Raw genomic sequence first — 19,154 nt, forward strand, 5'->3', positions numbered from 1 at the left:
CCCTTTGCAGCACCCCAGTGCCAAACCCCTCTCCCCTGTGCACCCCCCAGTGCAGGCAGCCTGCCTGGCTACCCTGCTGAATGGTAGCGGGGGAGCCTCCAGGCTTTGCCTGCCTCAGGGACACCTCTCCCAAGGGGAGCAGATCTGCTGGGAGAGGGGGCACCTGGCAAACGCCAGCTCCATCCAGGGGTGAGGAACCAGCAGCAGGACAGGCCTGGAGATGATCTACTGCTGAGTCCCAAGCAGATCATGTTCCCTAAAGAGGCATTTCAAGCAGCACCTCCTTGCGGGGGGCGGGGGGGGAAGGGAACATACAGTTAAAAATACAAACAACCGCATTAAAAAAATAAAACCAAATCCAGGAGATTAAAAAACAAAAACCCAACCTAAAAGAACACACTGAGACAGAGGCTCGGGACATGTGGCTGGAGGGCTGAGCCTTCACCAGCACCCCAACAGGTCTCAGGCAGAAGGCAGCTGCACACAAGGCAGGTCCTGGTGTCACCAGAGTGAGGTCCCATGTCACCCTTAGAGGAAGAGATGTTCCCCCCTGGAGGACAGGCCGGCAGCACAAGGAGGAAGCAGGGTTAGAAGCTTCAATTACCACATCTCTGGCCATGGGGATCTGCCTCTGCCAAAATCCCAGCAGCACTGAGCTGCTCAGGGGCAATGCCCCTTGGCAGCACAGGCTGCAGAGGGCAGGGAAAGCACCTCAGCAGAGACAGCGCCGAGAGGCCAGGCAGAACTCCGGCATCTTCACCACCACCACCTCCTCTGCTCTGACCCTGGAGTGAGAGCAAATACCTTCCAGCAGCGTCCCAAGCCAGATCTGAGAAAGGGAGCTGTTAAATGCACAACCCACCCCAAACCCCCACCCTCCCTCCACACAAACAACCCCCAGCAGCAGGACAGAGTGTTGGAGGACTTGGAGAGCTAACTCCCCCCTCCAAGGAGCAGATGTGGCCAGAGCTTCCTAGTAGCCAGCTGACGAGCAGAAAGCGCTGACCCCCAAGGGGACCCTGCTGTGGAGCAGGGCACACGGACTGGTGGCACAGCCCTGCCTGGTCCAGCATGCCCAACTGCTCAGAAGAGGTCCCTGTTCTGCCTGCAGGACAGGCAGGAGAAGCCACCTTTCCCCAAGCAGTGGCACCAGGGAGGGTGAGTGGTACTTGGAGCAGACCCAGACGATGGCACATGCTCCTTTCCCACCCCAGCACTACTGCAGGGGGGAGAACAGATCCCTTTGAGACAGTGCCCCAGGCCTCCCGACAGTCCTTTTCATCTCCAGTCCACGTGGCTGTCTCTGGTGATCACGGCCAGGCACAGAAATAAGCCCACGACCTGCTCCTCTGCTGCAGCGTGCTCATGTGGCTGCCACCGCCTCCGGCTGCTCCGGCTCGTCCTCGTAGTCCGAGATGTAGGACTCCATGCTCCGCCTGGCCAGCAGCTCTCTGCGGGCTCGCAGCCGCTCGCAGCGGGGACAGCGGGTGGATTTGAAGCAGGATTTGTGGTAGCAGGCTTTGCACTCTGCGGGGGAGAGCACCACTGAGAGCTGCCACAGGCTGCCTGATGCTTCGCACCCCGGGCAGGGATGCTCCAGGCTTGTCCGGGAGGACACATCAAACCAAAGCCATGGCAGAACAAGCCCCACAAGTGAGGGCCTAGCACCATTCTGCAAGCAGCAAGAAGTCATGCTGCAGGGCCCCTGCCCCAGCTTGCAAACCCTTTGGGAGCACAGGCAGGAGGCTTCCTGCTCCACGCAAGGTCCCTCCCCAAACTTTCCTTATTCTCCAAGGAAACTGCGACTCTGTTGCAAGTTTTCCCTGGCACTGTGCCTGCCAAACCAAGGCCTGCATGTTGTCAGGAGCCATTTCAAGCCAGTTCAGAGGCTGGTCCCAAGCTGCAGGGACAAGTTTTGCTTGGCCATTAATGATGGCCATTATCAAGGATGACTCCTGAAGGGGTCCAGGGATTTCTTGGCAGGCACGCTCTCTGCTCTACAAGGTCAGCTCCAGCCATCCAAACAGGGGCAGCAGAGCTGCGTGCAGGCTGCAGCCTTCCCGTAACCACAGCAGAAGAGAAGCCAGGAAGCCTCTTGGTGTAGTCACAACCCAACTGCCTGCTGCAGCCCAGGCAGGCAGCACACACTCCACCGTGCCAACAGCTCTGACCAAACACCGCTATAATGCTGATCTGGTGCTGTGATAACATGGTTCAGAGACACAGGCCATGCACAGGGGCACTGTGGTCTGGCTGGCTCTTTACTTGTCACTAGCACAAATGCCACTCAAAACTGGGGGCAGACCTTAGTGTCCCCAGCGTCCAACCCTCCCTGTTTCTGCCCACCATCTCACCTTCACATGTCCTGCACTTGTTGAGCTCAAAGGGGAAGATGATGTCGCCCTCATTCTGGCAGAACTCACAGATGAAGCCTTTGGCTTGGCATAGCTGGAAGAAGAAAAGGTGAGGAAAAAAGCAGCTAAATGCTCCTCATCTCCCTGGAAGGCAGGGCAGGAGGTAGAGTGGAGCAGAACAGCAGGACACAGTGCCCTGCTCTAACCATGTGGCACAGCCTTTCCCCAGCATGGAGCACAGCAAGGCAGGATCAACATGGGTCAGGTATGGGGGAGACCCAAAACAGGGTAACAAACATCCCACACGTGCTGGGTAGGAGCTCTGTGGAGCAGCCAGGAGCAGTTAGCATTTAATCAGTTAATTTGATGGCTGCCAAAGGCCACCCCATTGGTTATCTTTGCAGCAAAGCCTGCTCCTAGGGGTGCTCCTGAGGGTGCAGAGCTGAGCAGAAGGCAGCAAGGAGGCCTTACCATGCACTTCTCAACATGCAGGTTGCCTGCCTTCAGGAGCTCCGTCAGGCGAGGCACCAGGTCCCCTTTTTTCGTGGCACTGAGGTCGCTCAGCGAGTAAAGGTGCAAATCCTCTGTCAAGTGACCAGGCACCGCATCAAAGGAGTCTAGGAGGCTACAAGGACAGAGAAATCAGAGCTCAGAGCAAAGCGGCTCCACCAAGCCCCCTCTCACCACTCCTTCTGTCTCCCTCTCCAGTCCCCTCTCCCCACATTGCTCATTGCCCAGGCTGCACAGGTCCCCAGGGCAAACTGCCACCAGATGGATCCAGGACAGCAAACCAGCTTCACCTCACAGCCCAGGACTCACTCTTTAGCTAGCCGGCACGTCTTAAACATGTTCTTCATATGGAAAAGCTGGATTCGCAGCAGCTGGAGAGGAAGGGGGGACACAAGGATCAGTAAACAGAGCATGGCCCTTGGCCAAGCAGGTCTGCCCCATTTCCTGTACTGGTTAAACAACTGCTGCTCCCCAGTGGCTGCTCCCCTGCTACCAAGTGTTTACACCACACAGGGCAAAGCGAGCACACCCATCGTTGCACAGTCCAGGAGATAAACTGAAGCCCAGCTGGACACCAGGCAGAAATCCCTTTTGAAAATCCTGTATTACTGCACAAAGACCAAGAGGTGAATGGAAACCCACAGTGCTGAGGTATCAAGCCTCAAAACCCGAAATATCTGCTTCTGCCCAGCTTCTCTGGAACAGTTTACAACTGGCAGCCACCCAGCTCACCCAAACCCCACCCAGAGTGGTGTGGAAAGGGTCGTACCCACACTTGGTTGAGAGACTTCACTTTCCGGTACAGGGCAGGATTGATATCCTGCACGTTGAAGAGCGGGTCGCTCCAGATCTTGCCGAGCAGGTCCTTGGAGAAGTTGCTCACGCAGTACTTGCTGAAGTCCCACTTGCGCAGGATGCGGCTGGGGATGACCATCTGGGCGTTCTCGTGGCAGCACTGGCAGAAATACTTCCCCAGGTACTCACAGTACCGCAGCCTCTTGATGCAATCTGGCCAGACCCAGGCAGAGAGGGAGGTGAGCCAAGCCACGGGCTCTGCCCAGCCACGTCCTGGACTCCCAGCACTGCTCAGCATGCCCAACTGGCAAGGTGGTCTGCCTTGCTGGTGCCTCGTCCAGCCCCTGCACGCCCAGTGCTGGGGTCTGCAAGCACCCCTGCTGACTGCAAAAGCATTTGGGACCACAGTCCAGTTTTATGCAGCCACATCTACCTACACATTCAGGAAGATGCCAGCTCAAAGAGCTCTGCAGCTGCACCCCCAGGAGAAACTGCTGGGAGCTTTAAGTCCCCAAGTACATGACTTTGCCTTAGAAAAGTCAAGATCTGAAATGCCCTCCAAAGGACAGGCTGGCTGCTCTTTGTCCCAAGCAGCCCCAAGACCTTCTGGAGAAGAAGGCTTCCTGGTGGGTGGTGCACACCAACGCACTGGCAGAGCTGGCACAGGCAGCGTGCCATTTCCCAAGCGACCTTGTGCTGGACTCTGCCACCAGCCACCCACTCTGCATCCTCCCACTTGTTCATAGGTTCTTCCCCACTCCCCAGCTACAGGTCAGGCTCCCAGCACTCACCAGGATCAGTCCGGATGCCACAGCCTGCACACCGGTAATTCTGTTTGGCCACAGCCACCTTCCTCCTGCCCAGAGACAGAAGACAACAAGCATGAGTCCAGCCTTGACGGCACCTGGCACACGTCTGGATGGCAGAGATGGCCACATGCTTTGCCACTTAAGTGCGGACAACAAATCCAAGGGGAAAAGCCCTGTTGTGCCTTGGTGCACACCAAAGGCACTGACCACAAGCACTGGTTCCATCTCACAGCACCAGCTGCCAGTGGTGCCCACCATGGATTTACCAGGCCCAGAGCAGGGAATTCCCACTGGGCAAGCAGGAAGGAGAGGATAATCCACCTTGGCATTGATGGAAAACAGTTGGAAAGGGCAGGTTCCCAGAGAGCCCTTGACTGTGTGGGTCCTTACGTTGGGGCTGGATGAACATTGAAGATGATCTGTGGTCGTGGCGGGGCCCATTCCAGGTTTCCGCGCACCCGAATCCTCAACTTGTAGATGTCAGCATGTTCTCCATCATCAGGAGAGATAGGCAGAGAGTCAGGGATTGGCAGGAGCTAGGAAAGGCAGGCAAGAAGGTCAGATCCCTGCCCGGTACTGCAAAGGCAATGCACCTGGCTGGCTTGCCAGAAACCTGCAACTGCAGCACTCTGGAAAATTGAGGAAAACCCTCTGGAAAACTGCATCACTGAGCTGCTGCTCCAGCTGAATGGTGGCTGGAGAAGGGATGTCCCTAGGGATCCAGGCACTCTGCAGTAGGAGCCTGTGGCGGCATAATCCCACTCAGCTGCACCCATCTCCAGAGCTGGACAAACCCCCTCCTCCAGCTGCACAAAGGCATCACAGGGACTATCAAAGCCCCTCAGCAGCGGGTTGAAGCCAGGGTTTTGGGGAACATCAAATGCAACTGCTGACCGGGGACTTGCACCCCTACCTTCTGTGGGGCATCGTGCTCAGGGACCAGCCACTCCAATTCAGAGGCAGCTGGGAGCTGCATGCCCTCAAACTGCTTCAGCAAGCCCATGGCCACAGCCTCTGCCGAGTTGGAATTGAGGAAGGAGTGGGATCTAGACAGCAAAGGGAATGGTTAGTTTCAGGTCTCACAGCTGTGCCCGTCTCAGAACTCTTGATGCTGGTTCCAGCTCAAGCCAAAGATCCTTTCAACTCTGGTACCTTATTTCTGCACTGCTACACAGGCTTCAAATTGATATATGTGATTGACTTCTGACTTTGCAGCTGTCCCCAAACAAAGCTGGCTAATGGGATAACTGTTTAGGAAGGCAAACAAAATGTATTTTATTTAACAAAACCTATGCCTGTTCAGAGGGGAAGCTGCAAAGGGAGAGCCAGTGTCTGTATGAGCCAGAAGGAACTGCTCTGCCTGTACAAACCCACCCAAAGTGCTGCCCAGCACAGCCACAGCTTTGTATCTCACCCAGCAAGCAGATAGGCCCCTGCATCCCAAAGGTGTTTTTCCTGTGAGCATTAACACAGCAGCTATGCTTAAAATAGGTTGTGATTCACCTCCCCACAGCCCCCACCTCTCAACCCCAGGGCAGTACTGGAAAGGACTCAGCACTTCACATTTGAATTCCTTCTGCCCTGCACAGAGTCTGGAGCATCTCTGTGTGCCAGCGGTTCCACCTCTGGGTCACAGCACAGCAGCGAGGGCTGGAGAGAAGGCAGCAGCACCAGTCTAACAGGCTGTCCCACCAGAGAGGGGGGAGGCAGGGGAGGCTCAGAGCCAGCAGCCAGTCCAGAGGCTCCAGGTTCAGCCAAGTCCTCTCCCCAGCTTCTCATCTACTAGGAGGTAAGGGCATCTCTCCTCACACCATGCCTTATCATCTCTACCTCAAGTGAATATCCCGATCATCCGAGGTGCTGCTCCCCACATTTAAGACTAGGACCCACTGCCCCACTGCTACGGGGAGGAAAGGAGAGGGGGAGGGAGGGATGTCCACACCAGTGCAAAACAGCAGCTGATTGCACATGGAAGCACAGAGCTGAGCAGGAAGGGGAATCTGGTACCAAGACCTCTCACCACAAGTCAAAGACTTACATGGATTCTGAGGAGAGAAAGGACTTCCTGCTGGAATCTGGGTTCCTCTTGATGTCTGCATCTGAATCAAACAGACAAGGTGGAGCAGATGGGGCAGGACAGGGGGATACACTCATTTCAAACCAAAGCTTCACTGTAAAACTCATCAAGCTGTTCAAAAGCACAGAAACTACAGCATCAACTTCTACCAGTGGCAAGGAGCACAAGGAGAGGTGCAGTCTACTCAGTCGCCTGTCTGAGTTACAAGGGAAGGACATGGTGGGATGCTGTGAGAACAGTGAGCCTGGGGCGTGGGGGAGACAAGTGGCTGCTGGTACAGGTCACACACCAAGTCCTAGCAGTGATGTGGCCTGAACCATGTCATGTACACACACCAGAGCTAGAAGGGCAGGACAGCAAAGGTTAGCAAGAAGGTAGTAGCTCTCTACACACAGTACAGATACTGCAGGGGATTAGCAATGGGACACAGAGCCCTCCTCTCTACTTGACTGCAAGCTGTAAGGTCAGAGGATGGCCAAGCCACAGCTTGTCCAGGACTGCACGGCCAGGGCTGGCAGCCTCAGCCCGGAGCTCCAGAGACATGTCAGTAGCCATGCAGAGTGGGCCAGCAGCCACAGGTCCAGCCCTCTGCAGAGGACACAGTCCCCTCTCCTGAGGAGCAAGGTGTTCAAGATAAGGTGCAGGACACTGGGGTCCTGCTGCCTCCACACCTCCATCAGCTCCCCAACAGCCCTGAGGTGCCCCATGTCCCTCCTTGGTGCCAGCCTCAGGTGCCAGGCACTACCCAGCAGTACTGTAACCACTCATCTTTCAGCAGGTTAAAACCCAACAAGGAATTCATCCCAATGGTAGAAGGACACTGGGACAGAAGACTCTTCCAGCAGTACAAGGCAGGCAGAAACCCTGCTTCATTGCAGACAAACTCCCAGAAAAGGGAAGGAGGGCATGTAAGGGGCATGTACTCCAGGTCAGGACAAAAGAGAGGCCAATGCTACAATGTTTAGCCCAGCAGGTCTCCCGTTTTGTACCCCTGGGGAGCTCTAGGAACTGGGTCTGCAGTGACTACAGCATGCCCCAAACACAGGCTTGCAGCTCGCCTGCAGCCAATGGGCCCTGAGCTCAGCTAGGGAAGGCACAGCTTGGGGTCCCTGCTCCTCCACCCCGAGGAGGCTGGCCCCAGAGAGCCCATCTGATCCCAGCCAGTGAAGTGCTGGGGTTAAACCCCCAGCCCTGGATGAGGATTGGCATATGGATGATGTTCACAACCAGGACCCTCCTGATTGGAACTGATCAGGAGATCACCACCAGGTGCCCCCACCTTCCACATTAACTTGGAGGTGGGACAAGAAGCCATCTCTACAAGAGCTGACTCTGCTGGCTGTGCAGTTGGAAGGTTTGCTTACATAGTGGATGTGCTGGAGGGGTTCTGCTTACTGAAAGGGCTCCCTAGCCTTGTAGCAAGTGGAGCTTTCAGGATGGTGGGGCAAGATGATGAGTCTCTCTCTGGGGAGCTACTACATAGTTGGACTCCTTGTCTGGCTGGTTCCATCTACCATGGCATAGTTCTGGAGTCAGCTTGCTTCCTTCTTCACACGATGTGCTGTGGGTGAGTGCATTAACTCATTCCTTCCTCCAGTGGTGGGCCACCTTGGATTGTTGGTGTATTATTCAAAAGCAAAGGGATTGGTTGCTGGTTTGCCTGTTGATGATACCATCTTTCCTAGTTGGGCAAGTGGTCAGCAGAAGAGCCAGGCACCAACCACACATGAGGCCATGGGAATCACAGGCTGGCTGAGCAGAGTGCAAATCCCCCTGGAACTGTCAGCTCCCTGGGGAAGAGCAGGGCTGCCCTGACAGCAAGGGGAGCAAGTCCTAGTCCAGACCCTAAATGTACAGACTCATGCTGGTGGAGTTCAGTATGGATGTTTGACCATCCTTGTTTGACATCCATTGCTAGAAATGGGCACAAGAAAGCTTCCTAATGCTAAGGAATCTGCAGGTCTACACCATGCAAAAGGACTTCTAGCTGCAGAAAACAGAGAATTCAGGGAAATGCAGCCCCCTGACTGTGGGGGGCACCAGCCAGACATACCTGCCACACTCTGGTGCCTTCGGCTCTGTGCAGGAAGGTGCTGCATGGTGCTACACTACAATGACCACAAGCAAAGAGCAGGGCACACACAGCACAGTGTGGGCCAAGTGTTCTGGGGAAGCAGAGCTGGCACACTCAGGCACTGGCTGTGTCTCAGGGATGGCAGAGGGAGTCCAATCTGACCCCGGGCTCTGGGGAGAGAGGGTAGCACTGGGATCCTGCCACTTCTCACTTCACAAATTTAACTGCAGACACTTCCCAAAAGGTTTCAGTCAGCTGCCCAGTATCACCACGTGGAATTGTCCTCAGGGGGCTCATGAACAGCCCCCAAACCCAAGGATGTCACCCCAGTCCCTGCTTGCCAGCTCCAGGCTAGGATGAGCCTCCCCTGGGCTGTAAACACAGGCCACAGCAGGGCTGACAGGGAAGCACCAAGCACCAGTATCTCCAGCAGGAACAACATGCTGGTGCCAAACACCTGGCAGGAGACATCAGCAGCAGCCCACGTAGGCTGTTCCCTTGCTAAAGCAAACAGGGAGCACATGAAGGTTATTTAAACACAGCCAGCAGACCAGAAGGATTATCTAGTAGTACTGTAAACAATAAAACCACTTAGCAACACCTGCCTGCATGTGATCCCTGTGCCCAGGGCCTCCAGTGTGAACAAACTGACTGTGCCCCCTCTGCTCTCACTGCTTCTCCCTCTAGGACTTCTTTCTGGAAGGATTCTTCTCATGTCAAGTCTGAGCAGGACAGTAAGGATTGGCCGTGGTTTGATCAGAGCTACAGCACGCCAGCTCTGCTGAGTCAAGCAGGGAACATTCCCCAAGGCAACTGGGATGGAGACCTGCTCCTGCACTATAGAGGAGTCTGCTCTCAACCAGCCCAGGCTCAGGTTTCAGCAGCTAGACAGCCCCAGAGCTGTGCCATTGTCCTGCCAAGCCCTACCCCAAGTAAGACAGGTCTTCACCACAGCAGGCACATTTGGTATGCCCAAAATATTGCCTGGCAAAGTGAGCTGGGTCATGGAGCCCACAGCAGAGCTCCTCTGGCTCCCCTCTGCTCCATCCTGCCACAGCGTTTCTTGCTGATGTCTGGATGATACTGTTCAGAGTTCTCAAGTCAGGCAGATTTCTAAGAAGTGTGCACATGCTCACACACACACCTTTGCACACACACACACACACACGCTGCAGGGGAGCACTGCGGGGTACTACCTGAGAACAAGGAAGCCATTGACACTGAGAGGCCGTTCTTGGACATTTGAATCAGGTTAGATCCATCGTTACCATCTGTACAACATGGTGATGACAAAACAGTTGACTTCAGTGCTTTGGCCAAGCCAAAGAGAAAAGGGCATAAAACAAGAGCAGCAATTGTATGAGAGAAGGCCAGAACTGAATTCATACACTCCTCCATGGGCTTCAAAACCAAGCCTAAAATCCAGCCCTCAGGGATTGAAAGGAGGGTATTGCTGTCAACAGTCAAGAGATGGGAAGCTTATAGCTGGAGACTGGGCTGCTCCATCTTCTTAAAGTCAGTGAGGTGGAGGTTACTGCTAAGAAATCAGTCATCCACCTCAGATAATGAACAAGGCTCTGAAGGAAAGGGGCAACCAGGGATCCAGACAGGTCTCCTGTGGGCAATAAGCTCAGTCAACCAAGCTGCCAGGAGCAGAGATTATACATATTACAGGTCAGGTTGTGATCAGTGTCCACCACTGCCATCCATGAGGTAAGTGGTCAGAGCTACAACTCCTTCTGCCTGGGAAGGGAGAGAGCAGAATGGCAGCTCTCCCACCTCTCTCCAGCTGTGACAGCCACTATGTGGACAAGGGAATGGAATGGAAACCACCTACCAGCCAAAGGTACTGAATGCTAGAGGGTTAGAGAATTTTGAAGGAAAGTCATGCCACCACATGAGGGAAACTGGCTGCTCTGCTCATGCTCAGAATTCAGCCATTGGTCTGGGAAAAGCCATCCTGAAGGTCAGAGAGGGACACTGTTCTTCACTGGGACTGGCCTCGCACAACCACACCAAGGAGAAGTCTGTCCCTACGCAAGAAGCCAACACAGGCATTCCCTCCTACCTCGGATCTCGAACTCTTCCACATCCTCTGCGGAGCCGGAGTCAGAGAGGCGCATGGAGCCGTGGGAGCTGAACAGGGATCCGCTGTCCACAAGACCTGGGAGGAATGCCATACAGCCAGGCCATCAGTGGCAGTGGTCTGAAGGGTCACTGACAGCTAAGGGAGAAGCTGATAGCTAAGGCAGGGAGGGATTGAGGTCAAGGATGGAAAACACTATGGGTCAAAAATCAAATTAATTCCATAACCTATTGACAGCAGAACACCAGTGTTACCAGTGTACAGTATCAGTCTCATGATGGTCTTCAATGGCAGCAGAGTTTCATAAACCTCTGGAGCACCTTGGTAGCAGTATGATTGTTTCCCACAAATAGCAGGAAGGTGGGATGCTCTAAGGACAGGCGATGGACAGAACACCCACACCCCACTAGCTGGTGAGCCCAAAACACATCACCCACTGTCTGAGCCCATCTCCTGGCAGGTAGGAAACAGGTGCCTGGTGCGGATCTGCTGGCGCCGAATGCGAATCTTCTGTTTGAGCTTCTGAATCTCCTTGTCACTGTCTTCCTCCTCCTCCTCCTCCAGCTGCCTGCTCATCATGTTGCATTTCATCAACTCAATGGCGGCGATCAGGGACTCTGAGATGCTGAAGTGGGCATTCTCCTGCAAGGCAAGAGCAAAAGAATTCAGGGCTGTACCAGAGAGGAAGCGGGAAGACTTGGTAAAATCTTGATCCCCACCTGTGACACAGAAGAGCTTATTACTCATAGAGGGTGGCAGAAGACATCCCTGTCAACCCTATGAAACCTGACTCTTCTATGAGTACTTAGAAACTAAAGCCTTTGTGGGTGCCAGAATACTCGTAAAATACAAGGGGTATCCTACAAAGAGAATGTGCAACAAATCCACTCTAGCGAGTCAGCACACGTCCCTGAGGAGCCCTAATGTGTTTCAAAGCTGTTGTATATATGCTGGATGGGCAGATCCTAGCTGTCAGACAATCAGGAACTCAACCTTCAAGTTCTGTGCACAGCTCTATAGCAGGAAATATTACAGGATTATCTTCCCCATGGAGGGGAGTATCACTGAACATGCAGGAAGGTACATTTCCCAATGCACACAGGCTGCTGCTGCCTCCCTCACCTTCTCCAGATCTGCACAGCTCCCAAAGTCCTGCTCAGAGAGGTAGCTGATAAGGGACTGTCCTTCTGAGGGTCTTCGGAAAATCCCTTCCCCCGAGCTCAGGTACTGTCCAGAGTCTAGAAAACCAAGAGAGGAATGTGTGAGGGAGGGACCTGCTGCTGTCCTCACACTAATGAGCCCTGTCAGTGGGCAAAAAACATCCCACAGGAAGGTGCCAGAAGCTGAGGCCATGGCAGCCAATGGAGCAGCCTGACCAGGATGTACTCACCGTACTCCATGTAGAGGGAGCTGGGTGTGTTCAGCTCAGTGCTCTGGGTGGAAGCAGAGACCAACCCCCTCCCTCCACCTGGGTCGCCATGGGACTCTGGAAGAGAAGACCACACCAGGCACACATCAGTATCCTGGAGGTGTCCAGCCGTGGTACAGGGTGAAATGAAAGGACTCAGCATCACACAGGCAGGCACAAATGGATGGGAAGCAAGGAGGGACATCTTCCTGCTCCATTCAACAGCTGAGGGCAAGCCCAGGAGGGGACAAAACTAGAAAGGTGTTTCAGGCAGAAGAGGAGAAGGGGAAAGGAGAGAATCTGAGAGCCGTGGAGCAGTTGAGTTCTGAGGCTTCCACTCTTTATGCCCTAGCAGAGCTGGAGGATACAACATGCTCCATAAAGCAACTCTGCCAGCCCCTTCTTTCTGCTGGCACATCTCCAAGAGAAGAGCTATCTCCCAGGGCAGAGTCATGAGGCAAGGGGAAACCTGAGCAGCTGAGGGTTCTGTGGGGCTCCCAGCCCTGCAAAGCAGCCTGGACAAGAGTGGAAGGAGGCATCTGAAGGACAGGCTCTTGCTGAACTAGAAGCCAGAGCTCCCTGCACACAGCCCTGGAGCCTGGGCTGCAGTGCTCAAGGTGACCTACGCAGGCTGCGGGCAGGGCTCTGCCCCACGCACGGACCGTGTGCTGCTCCCTGCCAGGCTGAGCCGGTGGGGACCGCCAGGAGCTGGCCTGACCAGGGACCAGCAAGGAAGGGCTGGTGTTCTGCAGGGAGCCACAGCCCCAGGGAGCGCCCGGATGGAGCAGCTGCATGATGGAGGGCTGCTGAAGGAGACTGAAAACACCCGAACAGGAGCACACTGGTGTGGACACGGGGCAAGCACTGGCTGCTACAACAGAAGGGCAACCTCTCAGCCTCCTACTCCTCTTTGCTATCAGCTTTGTGCCATAAGCCTGATGTGGCTGGAGGCTCCAGAGCTCACTCATTTAAGCATCTCCCTGCCAAGACAATGAAGCAGCAGCCACCAGGATGGGGTCTGGGACTAACCCACCCCAGAGGCTGGGTGATGAAGGAGACCTCTCGGGCTGGGAGGCTCTCATAGCTAATTGCTGCAGCCTGGCAGGGTATCCTACAGCCACCTCAACCCTCTTGAAAACCATCACAGAAATAGTCTCACGATCAGCAGCCTGGGGGATGCCACGTACAACAGAGCCTGCTGCCGAAGGGTAAAGCAAAGCAGTGCTGAGCATCCTCTGCTGGAGCAGGACACCAGGCTGGACATGTCTGTCTGAATGCCCACCATGTCCAGGAAGGAGCCTTCCCAGCTGCAGAGCCCTCAGCACCCAGATGTGAGCTCAACAAACCCAGTGCTGCTGTTCAAGGGATGCAAAAGAAAATGGCACAATTTTTTTGAGCTGCTGATTCTTTCTGCATGTGGGGCAAAGGCATGGCAGCACCCCAGCACCTCTGCTCAGGGAGAAACCTCCTCAAGCCCAGAAAAGCACCTGGAAGTCCTGGCTGTGGGTGCAAGCATGGCTGGTTGAGATGGGCCTCAACCCAGCCAACATCAAACCTCCTTGTGCCACAGATCCACTAAATGAAAGGAAAACTAAGCCTACTTAGCTTAGCTGCCAGCCTTTATTTTCTGGGGGAGAGAGAAAACTTCTCCTGGCTCCCAAGGCAGTGGGGTGGAGGGAAGGGCAGGGGACACAGCTCAGGGGCTTGGTGGCCAGCAATCCCTAACACCATGCAGGGGAGCTGGGTGCCGTTCTGGATCAGGTCTATTGCTCCCAAAAACCAAGCTGGGGTCTTCAGTGAGGTCACATGCATAAACCTGCTCATGCTTCAAAGCACCATCTAGGACACAGAAAAGAAACAATCTTTTTTGTTTTCTAAATGGACACTAATGGATTGATGGAAATCTTGAACTTGATGCAATGATCACTAATGAAAGGCTGTTATACTGGCTCCCAAACCTTCCACTGGATCTTCTATTATAATGGTGATATCCCTGAGGCCTCCTGAGCAGACAGAGGAGGAGGAGGGCAGCGTTAAGGGAGAAAAAACAGAGACAGTCTAGTTACTACTCAGCAAGGACCTCCCCTTCTCCCATGAAGGCAGCACTGGTAGGGCAGACTCCCACAAAGTGGTTGTCCTCTCACATCCCTCTTCCCCCCACACCATGCATTCACCCACTGAAGAGCACAGAAGGACCCAGCAGGTTACTAGTAGGATGAGCCCAAGCCCCAGCCCAGTACCCTGCCATGGCTCCATGCCCCAGCTGGGCAAGGCCAGTAGGAAACAAGGATGGCTACTGTCACAGCATTGCTGCCATTTTCTAACTTTTTCGTAAAAACTGCCAATACTAGTAACAGACCAGCTGAGGGCTTTCTGGGAAGCAAGAAGTCAGCCCGTCACTCCAGTGCAGAGCAGGAAAGCTAAGGGCAGACCAAACTTCCCAACCTCTCGCCAACCTGATCCATGGGGTCAAAGCAGCGGTCAGCATCAGCCTGCCGGTACCAGGGACTCCCACACCCCAAAGGCAGCCCACAGAAGCTGCCCCATTACCGTGCGACTTCCCCGAGGCCACGTTCGTGTCGGAGTGCGAGCGCACGTGGCTCTTCTTGAGAAGGCTCTGGGGAGCCGACGACTGTCCCTCCGAGAAGCTGGATCGGCGCAACAGGCTCAGGCCTCTGCCTCCACCTCCGCTTGCTCCCTGCTCCCCCAGCGACGAGATGGAGTCCAGCTTCTGGGAGCTGCTGGAGGAGAAGAGTTTGGAGCTACTGCTCTTGGTGCTGTTGGTGCTGGTGCTGCTGCAGGCCCGGCCCCGGCGCCCCAGGTTCCCGATGGCCAGGTACTCCGGCCCGTCGTTAACGTCGCTCTGCGCGTCGTCCTGGCTCCCCGCCCACACGTCCTCGCTCTGGCTGGTGGTGCTGGAGCTCATCTCACTGGCCGGAGAGAAGGGCTCTTTGGGTGAGGGGACGGGGAAGCAGGTGACAGAGCTAGGCTGCTGCAGAGGGGACCTGCCCTCACTGAAGGAAGAAGACCGGCTGGACGGGCAGCGCTCCTGGGGCTGGCTGGCACTGGAGCTGACAGAGGAGCTTGCTGGTCTCCTGTCTGAACAGAGGCAGGAGCAAAATGTCACACACCGTGGCACAAGCAGACCACCCTACAATTAGCTTGTGGCTTCACACCGGCATGCCCTCCCACAATGGGCAAAGGCCAGGGATCTCCATCCCCTCACAGGTAGAACATATAATGTTTTGTGTTGGAAAAGACCTCTAAAGGTCAGCTAGTTCAACCCCCCTACAATAAGCAGGGACATCTCTAACTAACTAGGTTGCTCAGGGCCCCATCAAGCCTGACCTTGAATTCCTCCAGAGATGGGGCCTCCACCGCCCCTCTGAGTAGCCTGTTCCAATGATCAACCACCCTCATATTAAAGAACTTTCTTCTAATGTCTAACCTAAATCTACCCTTTTCTAGCTTAAAACCATTACCCCTTGTCTGTCACTACTAACCCTTGAGAATACCTTCCCTTGCTTTCTTATAGGCCCCTTTCAGGTATTGGAAGGTTGCTACAAGGTTCCCCTTGAGCCTTCCCTTCTCCAGGCTGAATAACCTCAACTCTCTCAGCCTGTCTTCATAGCAGAGGTACTCCAGCCCTCTAATCACTTTTGTGGCTCTCCTCTGGATACACTCAAATACATCTACATCCTTCTTGTGTTGGGGGCTCCAGGGATGGGTAGAGATCTTCTTGTACCCATCCCCCGCAACGAATCCAAAACCAGAAAAAAAGGCACAGTTTCTGGGTATATCCTGAGCTTCTCAGTCCACCCTCAATACCTGAGAGGCCAGAGGAGTCTGGATGGTGGAGGCTGGAGAAGGACCCAAAACAGCGCTGCTGCGTGCAGCCTGCAGCAGGGACGTACGGGGCCGCAGGCAGGGCAGTCAGGCTCTGACTCTTGGTCACCGCCAGACCCTCGCTCTTCCTGGTAAGCTGAGGAGAGGTGACATCATTAATAAATCAGCATTTATGAGACTATACGTCAAAGGAACAGCAGCGGAAAGGAATCGACCTGCCAGTGCCTGGTCACCAGCCAGCAAAGGATGTGGCAGCACAGGAGGCAGGAGGGTGGGGAGGGAAAAACGGGGCAGTACAAGAGCGAAGCGGCTCTTGGTTGGCAGATACACAGCGGGCTCCCATTGGGAAATTACCAGTCTCTCAGTGAAGTGATCCAGGCAGGCCGGCGCCCCAGGCACACGGCACTCGTGTCCTTCAGCGTTGTGGTCACACATCTCTCTTGTCCCAGCAGAAGGATCTGATGCGCACAGGGATGGCAGTGACGTGCCAGCCAGCTGAAATAACACAGCCCCCATTCAATGGAGCCTCATCCATTTATCTCCTCTGAGGACCTCTGTGCAAAGAAAGCAGCCACTGTTCCCCTCCTCCAGGAAGGGGGCAGCTGGCACGGGGCTGCATCACCAGCAGCAGTGGGCACCCAGGTGGCCTGGGGTGCTGCTGTCCCCCCGGAGGGTGGCTGTCCCTCACAACCAGGCAGCTCTGCTTGCTGGCCCCAAAGCCTGACACTGCTGCAGAGGGCTTTAGAGGTGCTTCCTACATGGAACTGGTCCTCAGATCTTCATACTCAAATCCTTGATGCCGGACACAACCAAGGTGTCCCACTACAGGCATCACACAGCCAGCTTCCCCCCACCCCTACCTCTGCCAGGCTCGCAAAGGCAGCTCCTTCCAAATCCAGCCCCTTGTCTAAGGGCTCCGCGTGCCCCAAACAAGACCTCGCACGAGCAGCCCCAGCCAGCCAGCACCTGGGGAGAGCCAGATGGAAAAGCCAGGATCCCAACTCACCATGGAGGTGTCGATCTGAGCCAGAAGCCTGGGGTTGTTCTGCTCGACAGCCTCCAGGCACTGCAGCATGGCCGTGACGTGGGCGTCACTGAGCAGGAAGGCAGTGTCTGGGGAGAGAAGACTGCTGCTCGGGGGGGTCCCTCTCACCAAACATGGTTTGACAGCGCTGGCTGTTCACATGCAAACCACCTTTTCTGCAGTCCCCCCTCACTCTCACACTGCCTGGAAACACCAGCAGGTAGATGTTTTCCTAAGAAGAAAGAGAAGGCCCACATCTCTTTACCTGCGTAGAACTTCCTGATGTACTGGCGGTTGCCCAGGAGCGGCCGCAGCTGCGCGGACAGGCAGTGGCACTGCAGGCTGTGCTGCAGCCAGAGCTGCGCGATGGCCGGCTCCCCCGGGCCCTCTGTGGCACGCTGCCCGCCCTCCTGCAGGCTGATGAACTGGGAAGGGACAACAGGCACAGGTTAAGGCACGTGGAGGCAAGCGGGAGAGCTGGGGCTGTTCTGCCGCACAGCTTCGGTCCCCCTGATAACAGCAGCTTTCCGGCACCGGTCACCGCCAGAGAACACATCCCAGCAGCTCCCCAACCACCAACTGGGCAGGAAGAATGCTTCAAAGGTCAGCCAGAGACCAAAGTCCTCTGACAGGCACCAGCACTGTGAATTTCTCCTGTATGCTCTCCCACCTGTGTGCCTTGCCCCTGAACCAGAGGGACCCCACGCTACCAAATCCAGCCTGACCCTGGTGGTGACGGTCATGTTGTCGCTGACACGTTTTCTGAGGAAGGTTACAGCAACGCCCGGGCTGCTGCAGCTTGAAGAGCTGGAGTAGTCAGACCCCACAAACCCCCAGCAGCAGGCTGGACATAGGCACCACCGGCTGTCAGCCCCCTGTGCCGATCCATGGCAGGGACTATGGAAGTCAGCACAGGGTAGCCAAGGATCAGGAGCAATGCTGTGTGCCAGCAGCTGGCACGAGCCCAGGAGAACCAAAGGCAGAGTCAAGGCACAACCCAGAATGGGACAGCCCAGACCTTCAGAGGTTTGCAGAGGGATGAATCATCCCTGCAGACACACAAGCGCCACTTGTGCCCGTTCCCTTGGTGATGCCCACTGCAGCCAGCCAAGCTGAGCTGGAGATTGGCCTGGGAGAAATAATCAGCTAATTGTCTCAGCCCAGGCCACACCGAGCTCCACGCTGAGTTCCCGGGACGTGGCTGCTCCACAAACAGGCGGCTGCTTCAGCCTCCACCAGCCGTGGAGCCGCTTCCCCCCTGGCAGGCCAACAGTCAAGGCGATCAATCCCAAGAGCGAGGCCCAGAGCCCAGCTGCCCTCTCCCCTCCCCTCCGGGCACGCAAGGCCACCCAGCCGGAACCCACCTTCTCCAGGTGATGAGCAGAGCCAGGACTTAGCCAGCGAATGTCCTTCACAAACTGCCAGTAATCCTTCTGTCTGCAGCACACCTGCCCGGGACAGGCACGGTTAGAAATCACCACCCAAGTCCAAGTAAATGACATCTCCCATTCACCCCTTGCTGTTATGAAAGAACAGCCCCTGACCAGAAAATAAGCAGAGGAAAAGCAGCAAAGACCAAGCCAAAAAACACTGTCATGATGTAGATAAGCTGTCTCCTGCTCCTCCCATGGTGACCTGTGAGTTGTGCTCAGCCTACAAGTGACCAGACAACAGATCCCCCAGCTTCTCTTCTTCCACTGGGTAAGATCCCAGTCCTTCATACTGTGAAGACAGGAGAGGTCTTGGGACAGAGATTGGACGTGGTGCTGAAGGCCTCACATCCCTGCTGCAGTGCAATAAGGATCCAAAAGATCAACCACGGGTCTGCCAAGTTCAAGGTTGATCAAGTTCCCATGTCACCATTACTCTTCCTGTTGAAGCCAGACCTGGAGGACAGTCCTGATGGCTTGGAATGGTAGAGTCAGACCTCATCAAGGGGACACAGGGCAACATGGAAACACATCCCCCCAAAACCAGCAACCACTGCTCTCTCCTGACTAAAGTCACCACTGAGGACACCAGCACAGCAGAGCATCCCAGGTAAGAAACTTGGCATTGCATTTCTATCAGCCCTTTGCTGTCCTTTGCCTCAGCTTTATTCAGACAATGAGTTATTTTGTTCTTACTTATCCTTCCCATTAAAGAGGAACTGCAGCAAGTTGCTCTTTCCC

The 19,154-nt window shown here is 55.2% G+C and overlaps 1 protein-coding gene across 1 annotated transcript in view; it reads right to left on the minus strand.

Moving 5' to 3' along the window:
• Nucleotides 1-1,363: 1,363 nt before the first annotated feature.
• The window catches only part of KIAA0226 (KIAA0226 ortholog), a 19,556-nt gene continuing 1,765 nt past the window's right edge, over nucleotides 1,364-19,154 (minus strand). The window contains exons 3-20 of the mRNA XM_008944343.1: nucleotides 18,348-18,431; nucleotides 17,249-17,408; nucleotides 16,966-17,072; nucleotides 15,942-16,095; nucleotides 14,664-15,212; nucleotides 12,096-12,191; nucleotides 11,828-11,943; nucleotides 11,143-11,347; nucleotides 10,688-10,783; nucleotides 6,507-6,567; nucleotides 5,382-5,514; nucleotides 4,859-5,004; nucleotides 4,451-4,515; nucleotides 3,634-3,872; nucleotides 3,174-3,235; nucleotides 2,826-2,979; nucleotides 2,355-2,448; nucleotides 1,364-1,527 (exon numbers count right to left, since the gene is read on the minus strand). Of these exons, the coding sequence (XP_008942591.1) occupies nucleotides 1,364-1,527; nucleotides 2,355-2,448; nucleotides 2,826-2,979; nucleotides 3,174-3,235; nucleotides 3,634-3,872; nucleotides 4,451-4,515; nucleotides 4,859-5,004; nucleotides 5,382-5,514; nucleotides 6,507-6,567; nucleotides 10,688-10,783; nucleotides 11,143-11,347; nucleotides 11,828-11,943; nucleotides 12,096-12,191; nucleotides 14,664-15,212; nucleotides 15,942-16,095; nucleotides 16,966-17,072; nucleotides 17,249-17,408; nucleotides 18,348-18,431 (2,685 nt within the window). The remainder of the gene's footprint in view (nucleotides 1,528-2,354; nucleotides 2,449-2,825; nucleotides 2,980-3,173; nucleotides 3,236-3,633; nucleotides 3,873-4,450; nucleotides 4,516-4,858; nucleotides 5,005-5,381; nucleotides 5,515-6,506; nucleotides 6,568-10,687; nucleotides 10,784-11,142; nucleotides 11,348-11,827; nucleotides 11,944-12,095; nucleotides 12,192-14,663; nucleotides 15,213-15,941; nucleotides 16,096-16,965; nucleotides 17,073-17,248; nucleotides 17,409-18,347; nucleotides 18,432-19,154) is intronic.

The sequence above is a fragment of the Merops nubicus genome, unplaced genomic scaffold (assembly GCF_000691845.1).
Source record: "Merops nubicus isolate BGI_N331 unplaced genomic scaffold, ASM69184v1 scaffold14347, whole genome shotgun sequence".
Lineage (NCBI taxonomy): Eukaryota > Metazoa > Chordata > Aves > Coraciiformes > Meropidae > Merops > Merops nubicus.